At 40.4% G+C, this 23,472-nt stretch overlaps 1 protein-coding gene across 3 annotated transcripts in view; it reads right to left on the minus strand.

Moving 5' to 3' along the window:
* Window positions 1-23,472, minus strand: part of neto1l (neuropilin (NRP) and tolloid (TLL)-like 1, like) — a 68,425-nt gene that overhangs the window by 14,018 nt on the left and 30,935 nt on the right. For all 3 annotated transcript variants that reach the window (XM_034862360.1, XM_034862359.1, XM_034862358.1), the window contains exons 5-6: window positions 8,881-8,922; window positions 8,457-8,584 (exon numbers count right to left, since the gene is read on the minus strand). In XM_034862360.1, coding sequence (XP_034718251.1) covers window positions 8,457-8,584; window positions 8,881-8,922 — 170 coding nt within the window. The remainder of the gene's footprint in view (window positions 1-8,456; window positions 8,585-8,880; window positions 8,923-23,472) is intronic.

Below are 23,472 nucleotides of genomic sequence, written 5' to 3' on the forward strand. Positions count from 1 at the left end.
GGAATAAGGTCCCTTGGTGGCCGGGTTAGCTCAATTAGTAGAGCAGGCGCACATATATAAAAGGTTTATTCCTCAATGCAGCAGCCGCAGGTTTGACTCTGACCTGCATGGCCCTTTGCTGCATGTTGTACCCCTCTCTCTCTCCTTTCATTAATCATTAAAAAAAAAATAGGTCACTTGGCCCAGTCATTCTATTGTCAGCTAGTAGCAGCCAAATTAGACATGAAGTTGTCCACTCACAGCAGAAAGAATGCAGATAATGCAACAGTCTGTAACTTATAAAAGGTAATTCAATCAGGGGAGACTTATTACAAATACAATTTTTTCTTTCTTTTTTCTTTATTTGTGACAGGACATCTTAGACATGAAAGAGAGGAGAGTGGGGAGGACATGCAGTAAAGGGCCGCAGGTCAGAATCAAACCTGCAGCCGCTGTGTTGAGGACTGAAGGCCAGATGAACGTTCATTTGTTATCAGCGCAATGGAAAGTGCACGCTGTGATACATCAGCTTACGTCGTATTTATCAAACCTTCAGTTCATCGGGTAATCAGCGCCTTTCTACGCTCATTATACCGTAAATTACGCATGTTTAAAAGCGCTAATAAATGTACAATATTCCCACTGGTGATGCTATGATTGTTTGAAATGATCTCGAAGCCAATATTGTAAGCTTTTACTTAATGTATTGAGGAGTTTAACAACTGCTGGAATGGACTGTAAATGAGAGATTCAATGTCATCTTTGAATTCTTCCAGTAACTGTAACATTACATGGCTGAGATGATAAAGATAGATTGTGGCATCAATGCAGAATCAGGGACTGATCACAAAACAAAGGATGTATGAAAGATTAGAAAGTAATGATTGTGCTCTAGGCAGCTAAACAATGCCATTCATTCATTAGCACCATCCATGGCACCCAAGTAACTCATTTAAGAAGTTAGCGGACTGCAACATCATCCTTACAACTTGGCAACTCCATTTCTTTCTTGTAATGTGAATTTTCACAATTGATAGACTCAGTTTTCGAGGATTCTTATTATTTTGTTGGTTTTGGTGTAGCTGACCTTCATGTACTGTAGGTAAATAGCATGTAAACTGTAATCTCAAAGACTCCCAGTTCCAGGCGCATATTTCTTTCAAATGTCAACTGGGGATCAAAAGGGCTGGACTTTAAAGGTCCAGCTGAAAGAGGTTCGCAGTAAGAACTACTACTCTACTGCAGAAGCTGAGCAAACCCACAACGCGCTCAAAGAACAGCTGGAACAGGCCCGCAGCAATGAGACTAGGTTTTATGAGGAGGAGATTCACAAGCTCAAATTGTAGCAGAGTGAGGCTTGAATTTTAAAATCAACACTGTTAACGGGCTGATTCTTGCTAGTGAGATTATAGGAAGCCTGAATCTCAAACTGGATTATGAGGCCAAAAAGAAGCTACAGCAGCAAAGCAGCAGTCCTGCTGCAGAGCAGTGTGAGGATAAGGTTCAGAAGTCAAAGGCCTCCCGCCTCGAACAGCTGGAGCAGCAACTGAAGGAGAGTGACTGCACTGAAAAGAGCAGAAGAGGTTAATGCCTCAATTCAGCAGATTCTGCAGAAGAAATATGAGCTGTGGGCTCAGAGGCAAACCACTATGAAAACCACGAAGGATGAACACAAGTCCAACAGAAGTGTTGGACAAAAAGTCCAAACAGAAGAAGAAAATCTGGCTGGTTCGGTTGTTCACTTAAGTAGCAAAATCATGAAGAAGGACTGCTGAACGTATCTTGACTTGATTCTGTATGCTATCAGTGAACATATATAAATATCTAAATTTATTTGGAAAGACAAACAGACACGACTTAAGATGTCCAGTCTACAGAGGAGGAAAGAGGATGGTCAGTTTCCAACTTTAAACATAATTTTTGGTCGTTTGTGTTATGGTCCCACTTTACCCGGGTCAGCCCCACTATGTCTGTTTGCTGGCATACCTTAGAAGGTGCTATAACAGAGCATTGGTCATTCCATGATTTTATCTTTGCCAACGTCTCTAACAAACAGTGCCAGCTACGCTTTGGACCCATTATCTTTCATCTTATCAAAACTTGGAGATTGGCTGAAACATATTGTCATACAGCTTGTAACTGACACACAGTTTCTCCATTATTCAATAATACTGCTCTCCTGATTTGTGGGAGGCCGATAACAGCTCCACAGTGGGAACAGAGGGGAGTTCATTGTCTTAAATACATTTTTAGCGAGGATGGCTTATTACCTTTTTCTGACTTACAAAACGCATTCAATCTACCACATTCCTCTTTTTTCTTTTACCTTCAATTAAGATCAGCACTTAAGGCATACGGTGTCCCCTGGCAGAGGTCTTTGCCCATTCATCTTATCCGGAAGTTATTTACAATGCAGCCAAAAACATGTAGTATGGTATCTAGAAAAGTTGCACATACCGAATACACATTCGGTATGTGTAGTGTATTTTCTGTATATTGTCATCTGGTCTAATGTTTTGCACTTTTGCTTAAATAAAAAGATAAGATTGGATCACAAAAATAAAATAAAATACATGAATGTATTAAGCTGTGATGTTTCCATTCTGTAGAAAATTAAAGTTGCACTTCAGAGTACACATTAAAACAGTTCTACTAAGATCATGTTGGAGAGAGCAGCTTAAGTGTATTTATAATAACTGTTTGTAAATTTCAAACAAAATCATATCAAAAAAGTATTTAGAACATTTTGTATAATTCTGTATTAGCATTTTCAAATTGATATTATTTGTTTAAAAAACAGCAAATTGTACTAAGAAGACCACAAAGTCGAAGTAGTTCCACACCATGGCCCTCATTTATCAACCAAACGTAAAAACCAGCTTAGAAATCATCTTACGACAGGCTTCACGTGGGATTCATGAAACATTTGTATCACACCAATCAGAGCATAAGAATGGTCATACATTGATAAATGCAGTGGCTGGAAAAAATCGTAATGGAAATATCACGCCCCAATATATTCTCGGTTTTGAAGCCTCGCCCCGACAATTTACAACATGGTGAGACGTAATCTGGCTAAGAAGCGGCACATTTCAGAGGTGGAGATTGAACCCTAGACACATCAGTTTAATTGCAGTAACATGTGTCGTATTTGGCAGCCTAAAAACTGGTATTGAAGAATGTAGGAAGAATGCGGAGTAGAAAGAGATCACTGATGCAGTCAACAATGTTGCCGGATTAAATCAGACTCCAGCTGAAGTTTATTTAATTTATACATCCTTGACATAGGTATGCTTTACTCCTAATAGTAATAAATCGGCTTATATTACAATCTCTTAGGTCTACATGTACGTGTATCTATATTTAAATTTCCATACTGTAGCAGAGTTTATCCAGTGTTTTTTTATTTTATACGTGTTTTACAAGTTTTTTTTCATGACAGAGTCAGGCAACTGTAAACTGTGCGGGAGAGCGCATGTCCCCTCGTGCTGGACCACCACCCTTACCCTGTCTCCTGACAGCAGTGGGGATGGAAAAACAAGCCAAAATATGTGGGTCAGTAGCAGAAAGAAATTGTTCACTTGTAGCTATTAACGGCCCTTTAAAAGACAAACAGAAATCTGAAGAATAAACAGAAATGCATTGTTACATTTCCTGTATTGAATATCATTGGCAAACATAACACTACACCTTTTACAAATGATAATAATATCCTGTTCCGTTCACATCGCCCCCAGTTGGGGCTGTGCTGGACACTGCTCTCTGGGCATTGGGGCATCTGGCTCCAATGCCAAAGGCATTCCCATCAGTTACAGAAATGTTAGCATTCTAACCCAGATTGAAAGCATTTTGGTTTCTTAGTATATCCTTCGCAGAGCCACTAGTGTGGCTGTTGACTCTTGTTCTTCTCATTATCTATGAAATATTTCAGAGCTGCACACTAATTGACCAGTGCCTTACTTCGCTTTGGACTAAACTCAAGGTCTTTCACTATGCTATGTGTTGCAGTTGTTGCTAACTCCTCATGTGGTTTCACAAAAAAAGTAATGGGTAATGGTAAACAATTAGGACCCTCTTCTTGCTGTTTCATTTTACAGCTAATGGGCTTGTCCTAGTATCCTGGATGGTTTAAAGAGCTCATATTATGCTTTTGTTATAGGTTTACAAAGTGAAAAAGCCCAAAGTCCACCCCAAAGGGACGTGTCATCTCCAACGAAAAACACAGTTCAAAAACTGCTCCAAAGAGCTCTATTGCAGTCCAGCCTTTACTTCCATGACGAACATGCGTCACTTTGTAACACGTTAGAATGCTTGCCTAGCTGCCAGCATGGCACGCCCTCATACTGAACCATGTAAACCTATTCTGGTAAAACCTCTAAAAATAATTATGGACCTGAAAATGAGCATAATATGAACACTAAGTAGAATAGGGGTTGTGGTGCAATAGGAGCAGTACGAGAGGAGATGGTGATTTTTATGTATTAATGCAAAGTAAACCAATCCAGCACTCGGACATCTTACTAAATCTTATTTATTGTGCCCTTTACCTAAGCACCACTGATGTACCACTGTATCTAAAAATGCAACTATGGTACTGTTGTCCTGCTGCCAGTTTGAACTGTAAAACCTAAAAACACTAGCGCAGGACAGATGGAAATGTAACTTCAGGACATGGGTAGAATATTAAGTGCTGATGAGTTGCAGGGTAAACTTGACAACAAAAGTCTTTTCAACTATTGCTATTTGGCGGAAGGGGCCAACACAACGATAAAACAAAAAAAGCCATGCTGCATACACCCTTTTATGCTGTAAAAGAAGACCGCCTTATTATACTGAATCAAAAATGTATGTCTTTTATGACATGAAATTGTGTAAATAGTATCACATGCTGCAATTGTTCCCATTTCAATCAGTGCATCCTGCTCAGTTTAAGCATGGAATAATACTATTTGCAATTCTTCAAGCCTTTAATATCATTGCTCAACATGTGCATTCACTAAATTAATGTTGATCAATGCTGGTTACTGAATGTGACCATCAAGAGGGTATCATTGTGTGACAGACATGCGCAAAAAAAACAACCCCTAAATGCTTTTTTTTTTTCTACAGCTCTTGTAAAGGACTAATCGATGATAAAGAAAAATCTGACTGCATCACAAAACCAAATCACAGGCAATGAATCAGATAGATACAATCACCAATTTGTAAGGCAAGAGATTGGCTCGACCAGAAAAAAATAGGCTACCTATTCATTGATTCTGCAGTGCCCAATACTGACACAGGATCCATCACTGACTGATGTTCTCAATGTTGTTTAAAAAGGTGCCGGTAACAGTGTATATGCTGTTCATTACAGTCAGAATGAATGTCCATATTCTTGCCATTATCATCATGAAAACATGGGCAAGGTGTCAGACAGTGCATGCAGTTGTAGTAGAAAAATCCAGACAGTGTAAAAGATGCAAATGATGTCTGTGGAAAATGTAGTAACTGCTAGGAGTTAAAATGAGGCAACTGAAAATATTCCTCTACAACACTCAGAAGTAAACTGAATTCGGACGGTTGTCCAAACAGAAACACTGTTACACAGCTGATATTTTGCATTTGTTTTTGTGTAAAAGGGGATATTGTATTGCACAGCTTTGTCACTAATTGCGTTTTTTTTTAGTTATTTGGATACTAGCAAAAGCCAATTAAAAACATTATTGAGGTAGTTTCTGCGGAATCTATTTATATGACAACATTTTTTAAATGACACAAGTTGTTGGTGTAAAGCAATCACATTATGGCATTACATTTGTTGCAGTCTGTGTTGTCACTTCACAACACATGGCCATTATTGCTTAGATTAAAGGTCAATCTTTCAGTCAGTCTCTCCCTCATTCCTCACCTTTCACTCAACCTTTCCCTCTCTGCCATCTTTTGTCTTACCTGCAAACTTCTCCCTGTACATTTACATCTTTGATTAAAAGCATTATTAAGTGTATCTTTCCCTTATCCCCTCCTTTGCCATTTTTCCTCCTCTGTCCCGCTCTTCTCCCTTCTCTCTGGAGTGCAGTCTAATTAGAGCCTCCGGTATAGGATGTCATTATCTCTCTGCTGTTTCTGGCAAACTGGGTACATTGCAGTACTGTGTCAGCATAGGGAAATGAAAACCCCCAGCACATACACAGTGGTTGCCTGCATCCTCTGCATCCTTCACTGCAGTAATGTGTCTCTGTGTGTGTTTTAGACAAGTACACTAAGTTTTATATATTTCATGTGTAATTGAGTGTGAACAGTGGTGGTGGAGGTGAGAGCTTCAGGACTGTGTGTGACTGAAGATAGATTTGTGCTAAATAAAATTATTTGCTGCCTTGTCCATCAGTGGCAATGACTGTCAGCCTTTGGCCCATGACTTGCCTTGTGAGACACTCCTGCAGGGCAAAATATGACACTGATTCAGACCAAGGAAAATACATCATACTGCCAGGCTCAATCACTCTGTCGCTCTTTCATGCACATACACATACACAGCTGTAGCCTCACACACGTACGCGGATGCATGCATGCCACGCTCACACAATTGACCTATGGTCGTCTTTGGTTCTGCAGCCGCGATGTACTGGCTGACTTACGCACTCCACTTAGAGGGACTGAGGAATCAATGCGTAACATCGAACCAAGGCCAGCAACCCTCCCAATAACAGTTTCAAAGTTACATCCATTGTATGGCTCCACATGAGTGCTGATGATGAAGAGAATAGCTCCAGGTGGATGACGCAGTCTTATAGTTCCTGTGGCCTTGGGGCCTGAAGTAGCTGAATTCCGAAGGACATTTCTGAAGGGAAACGAGGGTGTTAGCTGGAAATATGCGACCCAACGAATATGTCAGATAAGAGCTAAGCAACTGCTGTGGCGATGAATCACAGGCACACCAATATTATCAGTCAGGCATATCATAAGTGTGTGTGTGTGTGTGTGTGTGTGTGTGTGTGTGTGTGTGTGTGTGTGTGTGTGTGTAGAACAAGAATGATGAAAAGCCTGCATGACAATGTATTGTGAAGCAAATCACAGTTTTCATCAGGGATGAAACAACTTTTAACAGCTTCCTTAATGTGGGCTGTGTGATGTTAAACAGATCTCTATGGTGGCCACAAAAAGGGAAGGATAACATTGTGTAATATTAACAAGTGCTAAATCAGTGAAACCAATAGTGACACAGTTAAGCTGACATGCAATCCGCTTCATCTCACTCCTGGGAGAACGCACACTCTGAGAACACCCCTAATAAAACCATATATAGTTAGTCACTTTTATATATAATGACTTTATTTCTTTCTCCTTAAATATTGTTAAAAGAGGGTTGCCTCTACATTTTTTTATATAAAAGGTTAAAAAAGAAGAAGCTTTTTTAACATCCTTAAGCCATTACAACATAAATTGAATGTCTGTTTTATCTTATCATTTACAATTACAGCGTTACAAATGTGACCAAACCAAACACAGGCCTCGTAATAATTTGTGTCCTTGACTGAATTGTTCTAACCATAAATGTAAAAGTAAAAATGGGGCCTTATTCTATTAAATCAAAACCTGCCAACGCACCCAAAAGAGGGCCAACACTATTTTAGATTTACGGCAGTCATAGACGGGACTGTGTGCGTGCGTACATGATCAAGCATTGTGGACTCATATGAGAAGTTATAGCGTTTGTTAAATGTGGCCCTTTCCTGCACTGCTGCTCTACCCTCGGGAACATTTAATCCTGTAGCATTAATGCAGCACAGGTACCTCTGGTAGATAAGGCGGCATGTCTGGTGCGTGTTAGGGGATGTAGCAAAGGTGCGTATGTGTGTGGATGTATGTCAGTAATTGTATATGCATGCAGGGCGGCATGGAAAACACAGGCAGAGAAAACAAACACAGGCTGTAAGAAGCCTCAGGGTCAACCTGCATGGCAACAGTATTTCATCAGCACTAACACTCTGTTTCTCTCTTTCTGTCTGCTCGGTCTACCCACACTCATCTCCCTCTCTATTTCTCCTTCCATCCCTCTATTCCTCTTGGCAACAGCTTGCTGATTAGAAAAATGGGCATGACCCCAAGTAACCCCTTCTGCCTATCTGTCTGACCCTAGCAGAGGAACAATTCCCCCCACAGCCACGAACACTTACATTGCACACAAAACCCACATGTAATATCAAAGCTACCTGATGCAACCCGTTCTTACTGCATGTCTGAAGGAATGCTGAACGGAAACAGCAAATTAATAGGAAAAGAAAGTTGAAAGTTTCTCAAGGAATTAAGTCATTTAGAATTTGCCAAATGAACAGAATGAACAGTTTTGCAGCATCTAATTTACTTGACTTGTTGTCAGACGTTACTGCGTTCTGCGGTCGTCAAACCAACTGATAGAACACAATTTAATTTCATTTCAAGATTTGGTAGTAAATCTAATTCACAGTTGGATGGGAGCATAGCTTAGTGTCACTAACCTTGGAGCGTGGAGGAGCACGGATGTACCATTTACAGTCGACGGCCTCCGCGGCGCTAGCCTTCCCGTCTCTGGTGATCTGATGGGACTCAACGATACCTTCTGGACCAACCATGTCATACTGACAGGCTGAAACACATGCATATGCATAAACACACACAAGCACACATATATACACGTGTGCGGGTCAAGCAAATACACATGGACTGATGAATACCAAAGAAGTACAAACACGCGTACATCCTTTATACAACTAGTACATAAATAATAATGTTAAATAGCAATTATTAAGATAGAAAAGAGGGAATATGAAAACAAGTGAGACAAAGACAGAAAGAGATAAAGGAAGAAACTGAAGCAGAAAGAGAGAGCAAGCGAGAGAGAGAGAGAGAGAGCGCGAGAGAGAGAGAGAGGAGTATACCTACAGGGTAGAGGTGGGGGGACACCCATGTCTGCAAAGTCCGGATCTGAGGAGAGAGCACAAGAGGGGTGGGGGCATTGGTCTTTACTACATGATTATAAAATCAGGATATTTGTAGCGGCAAAAACTAACAAGTGTAACAATGTATTGTACTGAGGAACTTCCTTCACAGAAAGGTACTGCTGTTGTTACGCTGTTTGAAGACATCCTTGCACTACATTTTTCCAAACATCATTCTATCCTATAACCTATTTATCCCAAAAACGATAACCTCAGCATGCTAACACACACACAATAACAATGCTAACACACTGATGTTAAGCATTTACAATGTTTAGCGCGTTCACCACCCTATGTTAGCATGTTAGCAAGTATAGCTTAGGCGGATGTGAATGGCATTCGTTTGTCACGTATGTAAGCATAAACCAAATTATTGGACACATTAAATTTAAAACCTGAGGTTGGCGCTAGATGGAAAAGTCAGAGGATAACCGATGTCAACAAAACCGCTTATGAGGCAGGCATTGATCTCTAGCGTGTAGCATATTGAACAGCAACCCCTCTGATAGTTGAGATATTTGTACCACAGTCGTGGTGTTAGCAAGGCTCAAATTACCATATGAGATGTTGCATGTGTGTACTCTTCATGAAGTAATTAAACCCTAATTGAAGTATGTCGCCTTCAATTTTGAGAAGAAAGGTAGGTGACAAAGTGAAAAGATATGAAGGAAATCTTCACTGGTCGGATTCGAAACCCTGGACCTCTGAGTACCTCTGAGTTTATGTGCACCTGCTCTAACCACTGATCAAACCCGGCCACCGAAAAACACATTCTGACAAAAATAGGACTCTATATTGCTCTTGTGCTAAGCAAATGAAAAGAACGAGCTTACCACAGTATCCATATTCCACTTAAACTATGTAAAATGCCCTCATTGGAGCTACAATAGTCAAAATCTGAAGTCAACCAAATTTACTGGCAATTAAGGTAGTAGATGTTGTCTTGGGGTTTCATTCAACATGCTAATGAATAAGAATATGCAGCTGTGTTTTACAGCAACTTTGACAGTAATTAATTGATGGATAAGTTAAGTATTGACTCTATACATTTTCAAGACAAAGTAGGTGTCTAACTGCTCTTGGTATGTTTTCTAAGGGTGTAACAACCGGTCAAAATAAAGATACATGACAATCCAGGTCAATGTCACTTAGCTTTTGACTTATTCTAATTACACTGCAAGTCTCAATAAAAAAACAACAAAGATAAGGCTTGTTTGGCCTGGCACACTAAATCTGAGTAAAAACTCTGAGCTCACCAAATATGTCTTATCTTTGTTCCCTTATGTAGTGTTGGAACAAAACAGAACAGACGCTTAACAGAGATAAATGGAAGAGAACAAAAAACATTAGTTGGGGACTAGGAATCTAATCCTTAACCAAACTTTAACACATTGACAATAAAAAAGAAACTTCAACAAAGCTGAGGCCATATGTTTTGTCTGCTAAATAAGATAAGGAAAGCGTCTGGTAAAGTTTTGAAAGTCAGCTTGAAAGCGAAAAGATTTAAAACACTTTTTTTCTGGGTAAAGTTGCAATAAATTACATCAACAGGCCCGGGCCTCGCTGAGGTGGGTTACCTCGGCTGGCTAGTAAAACATCACAGTCTTGTCTCTTATCCCCAAAGATTCAATATCGTTCCTCAGATAACTTCACACAAGACATAAATTGACTCTTGAACCATCTACACTGTTCTTTCACATCATCATTTCTGTATGTGCACTGTGAAGAGATGTTTCTCTGGCAGAATATCAAATATATCAGCTTCTAAAGCATAACTGACTTTAAAGGGGAACTATGCAGTTTTTTTTAGCTCAATTTACCTTAAGTGAACTGCTTCGGAGTCATTGGAATGGTTAAATTACTTTTTTTTTAGTTGAATGGTGGTCGTCTCGCTCCCCCATAGCGCCTGTGAGCAGAAAAACCAGCCTTGTATTTTCTGGCCGGTGAGTCGCCAGACTCAGCGTCGGAAAGTATCGCATCAGGTCTCGCGATGTAACAAATTGCTTCACGGCACTCTACACATACGCCCATTCAGGAACTGGCTAATAAGGTTGCAATGGAGTTTTTTTTTTTTTCACACTATATACTCGTCATGGCTGAGTCGGCAAAAAAGAAAGAGAAACTTAGGAAAGCATTGTTGGAGGAACAGAGAAAGAGAAAATGACTGAATGACCAAGTGAGGAGTCTGACACAAGTAAACATAGGAGCTGCCAAATATCTATTCCGAAGCTGTGGGGGGAGCTCTATAGAGAAACCTGCGAGGAAAAAGCGAAACTGCATAGCGCCTATTTAAGTTTAAGGAGAATTGTAATCATAATTCACTTTTACAAAGACAAAACGAATGGCTGCACTGTTTTTAACCTTCCTGTCACTTATTTAAAACTAATTCCAAATAATTTTGTCTCAGTTTCCAACATAAACGCGGACACAGGATAATCTTACTTAGACCAATTTCTGAGCTAGAAATCCACTATAATGGCACTGCATGTTGCCATGATTTATGACATACAACCTTATCTTTGAAGTAAAAAACACAATTTATTACATTCCATCTGATTCCATTATAATCCAGCCTAGTGACAGAGCAGTTGTGCTCTAAAAGATTCGTCGCTAGCTGGGAGCTCTTGGCTGCATTCACTTGAGGACAGAGAAATAGGAAACACAAAAAAGGCTTCACATTAAATCTGATTGTTCCTTGCCAAATCGAGACATGGCAACCACTGACTGAGCTCAGTGTGGAAAATGAGGTCTGATTGCACAGCGTGAACACCTTGCCTAAATGTCACCGTTTTTTTGTCTGTATATGTGCCCTAATTTTTCTGTCTAGACATGAGTCAGAGCTTAAGTGTGTGAACGCCGGCCAAGAGGAGCAAGTCCCATAATACAAATGCTGCATGGCTGGTGACGGAACAAAACCAAAAAAAAGTCAATGGAATGGTGGGTGAGGGAGGGTGAGCATTCAGTGTGTTTGATGATGACACTTGCTGCATAAAAACTATAATCAAAGGAGAGAGATTCTTGGCCCGATTTCATCGTGGCTCTAATAGGGATTCAGATAAGGTGAACCTCCTGTTATGGTGCAAAGAAGAAAAGCCTGTTGAGTGTCTGTAACAAATCTAGCAAGGCCACAGAAAACCCTCTCTCCTTAGTGCTTTCAATGCCAGCTGGAAAGTAGTAAAACATTCATGTGAACCCAAAAGCAGTCAAGAGAGTTGCTTAGAGTCTATGTTAGCATTCACTACAATGCTCCCCCCATTAATTGTTTCTTCCAATTAAGGCTCTAATGATCCAATCTATAAAAAGCTAAATGGGGACTACGGTGCAATTTAAAAATACAGGTGGCTTCTCTGGCCTTGGAGAGTTAACTGGTAGTGAACTATTTTTTATTCCCCTTTGGGGGAAAGCAATGTTTGCTTGTACAATTTAGACAAATCCACCACGTGGCCACTCCATCTGAGGTTTTGAGTTGCAAATGTTGACACAGAATGTGATTATTTGTATTTCAAGAGAAAACCAGACTTTAACTAGAATTTGTCATCTATTGCTTCCCACAGAAGTGAATCAATGCTGTTCGGCCTCTTTTTTTTCAATTCAGGCAGTATTGATGTCACTCACTGATAAATGTGACTCACGAGTGTCATTGTTTAAACATGTGACTGTATATTTGAGTGACACAGACACAGGCACATTGTTAGGGGGCTGCAGCTAACTATTTTTATGATCAATTATTCTGCAGATTTTTTTTATGCCATTTGTATGAAGCACAATGAGACAGTTTAGCACTAAGACTGTAAACAAAGGAAAAAGTTATTCACGCTCTGTACAAGAGTTAGTTCTGTTTGCCCTTTCACTCAGGCCCAGTGAGAATAAAGGCACTGGCCGTGAAGAAACTGACCAATGGGTCTGCTTCAACTGTATGGCAGCAACCAAATTTGGGACATTTCAGAAATGTATCCGAACAACCATTGCCCAATCGGGAGCAGTTCACCTGCCCTTGCTCCCCCCCTACCCCCCACTGCACAGCCAACAACGGCCGATGAAGCTGAAGTTCAGTCTGACTCTAAAATGAATCTTGCAGCTCAAAAATTTGCTAAGAAACGGGGTCAAGTCTTACAATGTTATTAACTTTTTTTGTACAGATTAAACAAACAATATACAATGTGTTTTTTATGAGGTTGAGAGTTGCTGGTTGGTGGATTTTATCTTTGGACAGAGCCAGTCTGTTTCATGTCTTTATGCTAAGCTAAGCAAACAGTCATCTGACTGTAGCTTCATAATTTAACATACAGATACAACAGTAGTATCTACCTTTCTATTGAACTCTCAGCAAGAAAGTGAATGTGTTTATTTCCCAAATGTGCCAGACTATTCCTGTTAGTTTGTTTGCTCCATAGAGTAGACAAGCCTCCTTTCTATGTCCATCTATATTGCCCTCCACGGGATGCTTAGGTGTGTGTAGCAAGCAGGTAGGCAGGGAAGCAGACAGGAACAAGGGATGAGAAAATCAAAGTGGAAGACAGTTAATGAAACAGTGACCTTCAGGTCATCTGTGCTTGTTGTGCCAGAGATTTATTATTGGGCTTTGGCATCACTTAACCCAGCACAATCACAAGGCCAAGCAACCTCAGAGGAATAGATGCATGATGTTTTCAGGCCAACGCACAAGCACACACACACACGCACTTTTGATGACGGCTATTCTTAACATAGCACCAAAGGTGCCAATAAGAGGCTGCTGTGCCTATAAATGCGTCTTGTGTGACCCTTGACCTTTTAAGACACTGACTCTGGAATTTCAATCAGGTGAGTTCCGTCCCCACTGGCATCAATCACCCCCTACCCTTCGCTGCCGTCTTTGATTAATCGATTCAATCAATTTCATGGATTGATAAAATGATTGATAACCTACATAAAGAATGTGTACTCTTTACCAAAGCATGTGATTTACCCTTGTTATTTAGAAGCTGGATGCCTCAGAATGGTCACACAGTTCACTGTACTATATGATTACATGAACATGAAACTTCAAAAACCCCCCCGTATGTTGCTAAGATAAATAATAAATACTGTAGTTACACACAGGTGAAAAGAATTCACCAGTGTACTACACGTGCTGACATGTGGAGAATGTGCTGACATTGTATTCACAACGCAGCTCTTCTACAGCGCTTGCTCTCTCCACTGCATTGTATAACTGGCTTTTTTCTGACTGAGCTGAATTCTGAGCACATCCACACATGGCCACACCCTCTACTCTCTTCATAAAGCTTGACCAAGAGTGTAATCTTCTGGAGCTTACCGTATTTACCCTTTGCAAGCCAGAAAATGCTCACTTTAAAGCCCGGCACACAGACTTTAAGTTGCCCTACAGCACTTTGTTCATGCACATATTGAACTTCTCTCATCATCATCCTGACAAAAGCAACTGCACTCAAACCAATGGCCAGCAGGTATACACCTGTGCATTAAAGCTAGCAAAGCCAGAGAGCTGCAAAGAGAGAATTTACAGAAGTTATGTGCAAATGCCCCCAGAAGAAAACCCGAGCAGCTTGCAAATGCCAACTCAAATTTGCTCATCACATTGCTTCAAAAACATGTTTATAATGCCAATAATGCTAGCAGTGTGGCAACAGTAATTCAGTTTGGCAGCCAGACACAAATATAATCATTAGGAATTAGTTCTAGTAAAAAAAAAATTGGAACAAATGATGAGTAGGCCCTGATTAGGCCTGTGTGGCTGTGTAGTGAAACACACACACACACACACACACACACACACACACACACACACACACACACACACACACACACACACACACACACACACACACACACACACACACACACAGAGTATTGCAGAACTGTCAGACGTAAATTCCTAGTAACTGTACAATCCCAGAAGTATTGTATTGCTCTTCATAATACAGGCACAAGACTAGCTTTTATTAGTGAGGCACACTACGTCTCATTTGGAATTGAACATCAGGCTCCACTGCATCCCTTCAGTATTAGCAGCTGAGCCAAATGTAGCTATGTTAAACAGCTTGAATGAGGTTTTTGGTGTGTGGCAATATTCCAGTTACCAAGGGACACAAACATGCAGAGTGCACACACAAAAACTCAATTTCCCATTGGCCTCATTTCCTCTCAGCTGCGTGGGGGTGACATTTAAATAAGCATCTGATTAATAATCTCTCCTAAAGTGGTTGATCAAGCTAATGAATGACTGCCATTAATCACACCCGGCACAGATGTGGATGGAGTTGGAAAGACAGACAGAAGAAAAGGTAGAGAGATGGGAAAACATTCTCACTCTACAGTATGATTACTTGCAGCCCTTTCAATCACAACTAAAGCACAATTTCGATAGAGGTGATCGTCTCTGTCATATTTTCACCGTTCCTTGTATTGAGTGTGTGTCTGCAGTTTTCAATCTAGTAGGTCAGCTAGCTTTCAACTCCCAAAACAAACATGCCTGTTGCATACCTAACTATTCAAAAACCCTGCCAGACCAAAAACAATTCCATTGTGAAAAAAATCTCTTCTTGATAAAATGGTGCAGTTAAGATTAGCAATATCACTAATATATCCGCTCGACAGGGCTTTGTTGACCCCACGGATGAAAGCCCGACTACACAGTACAGAACAGTAGCTGTGAAAAAAGGGGGCCATAGGATCTGTCGGTGACTGATAGGATTCACCACACCCTGGGTGTCATGGCCAGTGAGCTGGGTCTGTGCCCCGAACAGCGATTAGCAGCGGTGTGTACCCCAACGCCACAAGCAACACCAGCTACACACCAACAACCCTGCTAAGAACTGTACTGAACTAGTCTGCAGAGGAAAATAGAGAAAGAAAAGTGTCTCATGCTAATGGAGCACAAAGGGACGTGAATAACAATTTGTGTTGTTTATCCAGGGAAGCTTAACTCACTCCGCTTTACTATCATGAAGCCTGCCCTTGACCTGTATTTACCAAAGCTGGCGCTGGAACTATAATACACTGAATGCAAACATGGTGTGTGACACAGTAAGGGATGGTTAGCTTAGAAATCTCAGTGGAAAAAAGATGGTAGGTACTCCAAACCCCTATCTCAACCATCAATGGTTCAAGTGCCCTTGTACAAGGCACTTATCCCCAGTGTTGTATGTCCCAGTTGACGTGTTCAGTATCCAGAAGTATCAGGTACAAAAAATAAAAAAATAAATAAGAGATCATCTGTCGGAGCTTGGAGGACGGACTGTCACAGCCTTTCAGATAGATTACAAGAACTGTGTGATCTCTGCCCTTGTGGATGAACTAACAATTCATGTGATACATTATTGATCTCCATAAGGGAAGCAGCTATAGGGCAGATCTCAAAGCAAATAGGGATACAGTGTCTTGCTCAAGGACAACTCAGCAGGGCAGATTTGGACACTCAGGGTCATCTTGTTCATCTCAAACCTCTGAACCAGTGGTTTGCAAGCGGTTTTAGTCCAATGTGACCCCATGACCCGGTCAGATTAACTAATATCCCTTCATCCACACCAAATGTATTTATATACAAGTGGATATACAGTAGTTCAAAATTGCTGTAGGCACGGATCGTATATACCGTACACAATGAGTGCAGTCCTAATTTTCTCTACATTCCTGGGTTAACATTAAAGCACAAGACATGTTGATCAATGTGAGTATTTTAAACTTATCAGATTGCATTTAAACTTTGCTTTTTTCCCCCTTGAGACTTGCTTATTCTGACTGCTGTATGTGTGTGTGTTTGTGTGTTCTTGAGAAAAGTGGTTCAAATTAGATGGAAGAACAGGGTTGTGCCTTAAATATAAATATGGTAATTTCACTTGTAACAGCCTGGATTTGCGCTCCTTTAGTAAATTAATGAGTTTCTTTTGACCTGTAAAGATCAAAGTAAAAAATAGGACTAATGGATGAATCAGTTTAATCACAACTTGATGACAGGAAAACTTGACAAATATCACCGGAGTCCATCATTGGTTGTCATTATAGACAGGGGACACATTTTTCCAAATTTGGCCCCTTGTCCAACCCAGTCAGACCTTGGGCCTTTGGCTGCAGTCATCTGTTCCGTTTGACCCCCCCCCACCTGACAGTGGGTCTGTTGAAGTCAATCACAGGTGTTTTTATCCTGGTCAGTACTCTGATTTCTTGACGGAGTCACAAGCTGCAGCGTGGTACCATGGCTTTATGTAAACATACACACCACTTTCTTAAAGCCAAGTGGTGCATGATCTATACACATTTTGACCTATCCACGTGTAAGTCTACGCTGTATTGCTGTATCCAACAGATGACTGTGTGCAAATACACACCACTTTGTAAAGCCACTTGGCGTGTTATCGGGAGGCTAAGGTTGGGTTTATGAAAAGATAAACGGGGTTGGGTTTAAGAAAACAAAAAAAGTGGGAAATAGACATCACACTCAGGACAGGAAGCAAATACCACACGCGGCTCACAATCCCCACTCTTCTGGGTCAAAGTTCTGTGTACAAACCTCCTCATACGCAATTATGAAGTTTAGCTGATTAAGAAATCTGCCAATGTAGAAACATTATACATAATTAGATACAGTTTTTAATAAATGTACTTTGGCATTACTGTCATTCAGTATTAGTTTTAAATAAACATTTTAATAGTTCCATATGATGACACATATAGAAAAGCACATGATATCACATCTTTATCAAAACAATAAAATAACTGCTCTCCTTCTTCTCTTCTCCTTTCTCCCTCCCAAAATGCCTCTGGGAAACAATGACATGGGAACAGAGGAACACTACTCCAGCACCTAGCGCACAAAAATGTAAAAGGAGAAAAGTACCCCATCCTACATGAATGTGTGTGTATATGTTTGAGCATATACTGCACTACTTGTGTAGTGGTGTCTGGCTACATGGGTATGCTACGGAGCTTTTATTTCACTGTTGGGTAGTTTAATTTGGAACAGTGCATCCATAAGACATCATATGTATTGTATGAAGTAGTTTTCCATGACTGGTGCTTTCACAGAACAACAAAGTGAGACTAGCCTCCAATCAAATGCCATGTATGTAGATATGTTTATTGTATCGATACAAATAACAACATATAGATGTTTTGGAACTTTTGATATTTATTGCCCCTCAACAGGCCACAACTTGGCAACATTAAATAATGCTTGTTAAAAAATATAGCAAAAATAAATAAATATTAAATACACTTTTGCGCTGGTGTGTGTGCGTGTGGGTGACAGAGTGACAGCGATTAGCTTTGGAGTAGTAGAAACTGTAGGGTCATATAGTGAAAGAAACAATGTGTCTCCCTTGTTTCCTGACCACGGGGAACAATCTTTAGCATAACGCCATGCCTCTCTCTCTCGTTGACTGACTCGCTTGTGTTGTTCGTTGCGTCCGACTATGCGTGCTTTCCAACACCCGCCAAACTCTACCTCTGATTGGCTTACCATAAAACTTTACTCTACCTCAGCCAATCGACAGCATTTATGCGCTTGTCTCGTACACGGCCCACTAACCAAGGAAGAAAAAAAGTCTTTGCCTCTCAGCTCAGAGATCTAGTTGGTCTGATTAAAAAAAACAGCTTCAATTATAGTTACTATAATTGAAGCTGTTTTTTTTCGGCAGTAATGGTAACGGCGTTATTAAGATGGGAAGAGTAATCAAATAGATTACTCGTTACTGAAAAAAGTAACGCCGTTAGTAACGTCATTACTTATAACGCTGTTTTTCCCATTACTGCTTACAGGTTATGGGACGACAGCAAAGGAATTAAAGACTAAACACAGGGAACAAACATCCCATCTACACCGTCAAAGGGGTACTCTGATGAAAATCTGTTTATGTCTGTCTGTACAAGTCTTACGGAGTGTTATTGTATGTATGAAAAAGTTTGAATAAAGCCCAAGCGCTAAATCTGATAATTTGCTTTAAATTATGTCACTTAAGTCAGGATCAATAGAGGTTGAAAAAGTTTGAAAATGAAAAGAATCTGTGGGTGTGGAGTTACGCACCCCATCTCTTCTGGAGGCTATGAGCATAACACACCGTCATGTCCCCCCGCACTGTCAGTTGCTGAATTGTATTGTGTGGTAATAGGGGCACCAGATTATGACAAGGAAGAATAAACATGACAATATCTCTGGTTGTGCAGCGTCAATTTCCACACTGTTATTTTTAAACTGTCCATTCTGAACTCGACAACATTGTTGGAGTGTAGTGCTAAATCAGTGAAATACTGATTTAATGCCATATATATATATATTCATATATATCTGCATATACACACCACTAGACCTCTGGCACAAATTATAAGAGACTACATCTGATTGCAAGCCAAATTGACTGTTGAATGGCTGTGCAGCTTTGTCAATGCAGAGAACATGTTTTGTTTTTAGTGCTCGTGCATTTTATTGTCTATCTGTACAAACTCGTGTGTGTGTGTGTGTGTGTGTGTGTCTGTGTGTGTGTTAGATGCACTGATGGCTCAGGCGGGAACCCATTCATGATGGAGCAGTTAGTTGTCCCTAGGCATCACCGATGTTTCTATCTACGTGACGCCCCAATGACAGACACATTCTATGCACGTTCCGTTTGGGCAACCATGCAATAAATCAACACAACATCGCCACTCTGTCAGTCATTACTGCACACAGAGTATCAGAGTTTAAGAGAGAGAGAGAGAGAGAGAGAGAGAGAGAGAGAGAGAGAGAGAGAGAGAGAGAGAGAGAGAGAGAGAGAGGGAGAGAGAGAGAGAGAAAGAGAGAGAGAGAGATACACAATGACAAAACGAGACAGAGCAAGGACAGTTTTGCTGATCTGCAAACAATGCACCCCCAACAAAGGTAATTTGAGAGTCTGATTGCTTTCTTGAGATAGTGTTTCATTTCGCTGTCATGGAATTATGAGAGGTAGCAGAGTCCTGTTTCAATTTTCACTGCCGCTCTGCATCTGTTCCAGAGGGCCCAGGGGGGAATCAGTGGCTCACAGACTTTTCTATGCCAACCACAGGCTACAATTTGACCCAGTGGAGTGATAAACTGCAGCCATATACAATAGCTAGTGGCCATTGCAAACACAATCGGATTTAAGGGAGGAATGCAGAACAAATTGTTAGCCAAGTTAGCGCAGTAACAGTTATGGTAACATGGTTAAAGATTCCAAATAATGGGATTTTAAGGTGAAATTGTGTGTAATATTAGAATTAAAATAGACTGAATCCGTGAGCAGAGGAAAATAAAGGGGGTGTGCGGTGTAACATTTAAATACGTGGCAAAGACTGAAAGTAGCAAAGCTTATGAGAGAGAAAGATTAAAAAGAAACAGGGAGAAAGACGCAGATTGAGACTTTGGCCTCAGGGCTCCATGCTTTCTTTCACTCTTCCATCACTAAAGTTACTGACAAATTGTTGAAAAGAACTGTAAGAGGATTTACAGCTACATTAAGAATAAGACACCACCAATGCAGCTGAGTAGACCAACAAGAGCTCCAAAGGCAGAGCAAGCTGTAAAACCTACAGTTCTGGTAACAATCACAACTGTCAGCCATGTTAGATGCATTTCCAACATTCATGTTCCTTTTGAGAACATAATCCCTAAAGCACATTAAGCTACTACGACAGCTGCTTCTAACGTCTATTTCTGGAAAACAAGGCTGGACGGTATGGAGTGGATTTTACTTCTCCAGTACACAAGTAAGGCATTTATAGAGTGGCACATTATTATATTGCACCAGTGGTGAAAACATTAATGAGTATTCTAAAGTAATTACTGAGACCAGCAGCAGCAGATTTAACTCAATACACATAGGAATTTTTTAATTTACATTTCATTTTCACAGTTAATTGTATCATTTAAAAGGGCACTTCAGTGGGCCTGTTCTGACCTGGTATTAAAATGTGATCTGAGTGATCCGATCGCAAGTGGAGAACTGGAGAAGGTGTGTCTCCAAATGTAATCAGTGATCTGATCACTCCAGATGAAAACGGGGTCACTGATTCCGAGCCTCCTAGTCGTAGGGAGTACTCCTCAGTCTGACGAAACAGCTAATGCCTTCTGAGGCTGTAAAAAGAGCTTTATTAAGCCGAAGAAAATACTCCTTATGTCACCACCAATATGTGGCTGTTGACCAGGCAGGGAAGGTCAGTGGAAAATAAGCTATCTAGTTGCATTATGGGAAGTGTCCTGTGATTTTGGAGCTTGGCCCATTCTCAAGACTGAAATGCAGGATATCTTGGTCTCTACTGCATTCATTTTAACAGTTAAAAAAAAGACATCTGTTTAACATGAGACTCCTGACCTAGCTAATTTAATTCTCAAGATCAAGGTCTTCAACTTTGTTTTCACAAATAGGCACACATTTATCTTTGCTATTGGAATGTCAGATTCCTTTTAATGTATATTTTCAGATTGATACATTCAAAATTTTGAAAAAATAAACTTTCCAAACATCTTTTAAACATATATCGGAGGCCCCCCTTGCAAGACTCTTTTAGCTCTATTAATGTCTCCTTCCACTCTCTTTTAGCTGCTATTCTACAACTTTGTCTGTCTGGCGAATGGTGCATGGCAGGGAACATGAAGAAAGATTTTAGAGGTGTGCACTGTGACCAAAAACACTGTGACCAAAAATGATAACAACAGACCAATTAGACTGAGCCAAAGTTGTGGCCTGGGAAGCCAAAACTAGAGATAAAAGATGCTAAAACGCTTTGCAGAACTGAGTGGAACTGCAAAATATGTGAGCTCATCACTACAAACAACCCCCATGCATACACTTGGTTGTGATCACTTGTAAAATATAGATTATAGCAGCTTTACCTAAATCCAACTGGACTTACTACTGTACATCATACTACATCCAAATGAGGCTATCATCTTGTGTGTAGCTTGCAGCCTGGTTGAAAACAGTTCCTAGTTCAGTTCACGAGTCCTACATGCTAAAAACATCAGTCTCACCTCACCTCTCCCTTACGCTTCTTCCCACCTGATTAGATGATCAGCAGCAACAAGAGTTCTTAGAGACCTTTTTTCTTCAGCAGCACCTCTGATGGCTCACAACTAATAACCACCCCACCTTGTTCACACATGTCAGCAAGGCGCTGCTGTCAGTTGTCACCAAGGAGATGCAGCTTGTTTTAACGCCCCAACACTGGCTTCTCTGACCACACAAACATTGCAGGTAACCGGGCCAACATGTCATAGGGAAAGATGAAGCAAAGCTGCTAGACCCTAATATGCACAAACCCACAAGCTTAGATTTCCTGTCTTCATTATTTGACCCTTGTCTTTTGGGATGCACCAGGTGTTAAATTGGCTGAATCAGAATGGAAATATTCTGTGTGGTGGGCTACCTATGTTAGATCTGACCGAGTCTCTCTCCACTGATCTCCAGGATAATCCATGCAGGGTTGGTGTCTCTTCAACCAGTATTGGAAAACAGCAGCTGTGTAGGCACACATATGACCCTTTAGGACCCTCTTGTTCTTTAATTCCGCATTTGATCAAACTAAACTGGATCAGTTTCCTCTTTGATGTACACATTTGTTTACATAATCGTTTCTTCATGACGATAAAAGTAGGTTGGATCAGTTAGAATTGGATTCATGGGATTCATTTCCTCCCTACAAAATCATAAGCTCATAATAAAAGTCATATACTGTACTCATTGTTCTGCGTTACTCTGCCTTGCTCATACCCTTGCTGACATGCAGTCTATTTCCAAAACACTTATCCTGCTAAATTTGACCAACAAATATGTATTGTGCATTAAGGCCATAACAGGCCGGAAATATTTACGCCAGTCAGCAAATTATTTTTGGAAAGACTGCTCGACAGAATGTCTGGCAGCAAACTACTGAATCTGGCTTCACATCATGTGGAACAATCATTTAATTGGCTTTTGTTTGGAAATTCACTTTGTGTCCATCAGCGATTGTGTCAATTCTCCCAAAACGTCATACAAAGTATGGAATTGCATACCTTAATGGTATTGCCTGGTAAGTAATCACCTAGAGAAGTTAAACATTATAACCAGGCTGAGTGCTTTACTTGCAGTGGAGCATGTTTTTAAGGCATGGCCCTAACACCCGAATAAGTGAATGTAATCAACAGCGAGAGGGATGCTGGAGAACGGCAGGGTGGTACATTAGTCACATACTAATAGAAATAAAATTTCCATCTGCACACTGAAAACTGCATTTACACTCGCAAATTTAGGTTTTACTGATTCCAACAACTCCCAGCAGAGCAGACTAGAGGGTAATGGAGGGAGACCGCAGTGCTGGACTTCATTTTGCCAACAATTTGGGAACAATGAAACAGCCAAAATGCCTCAACTATGAGTCAAATGGGAGTGGCTTTAGAAATCCACACGCCTGAATTATTTCAATAATTTGAACCCCTCTTTTATTTGCATTTTATTCATTGTATTATTGACAGTTATAGACATACTATTTTTGACAGTTTGATAAAAATACTTAATAAAATGTTAAGAAAATGTAAGGAACCTTTCTTGTTTCATCTTGA

The sequence above is a fragment of the Etheostoma cragini genome, chromosome 22 (assembly GCF_013103735.1).
Source record: "Etheostoma cragini isolate CJK2018 chromosome 22, CSU_Ecrag_1.0, whole genome shotgun sequence".
NCBI classification, from domain to species: Eukaryota; Metazoa; Chordata; class Actinopteri; order Perciformes; family Percidae; genus Etheostoma; species Etheostoma cragini.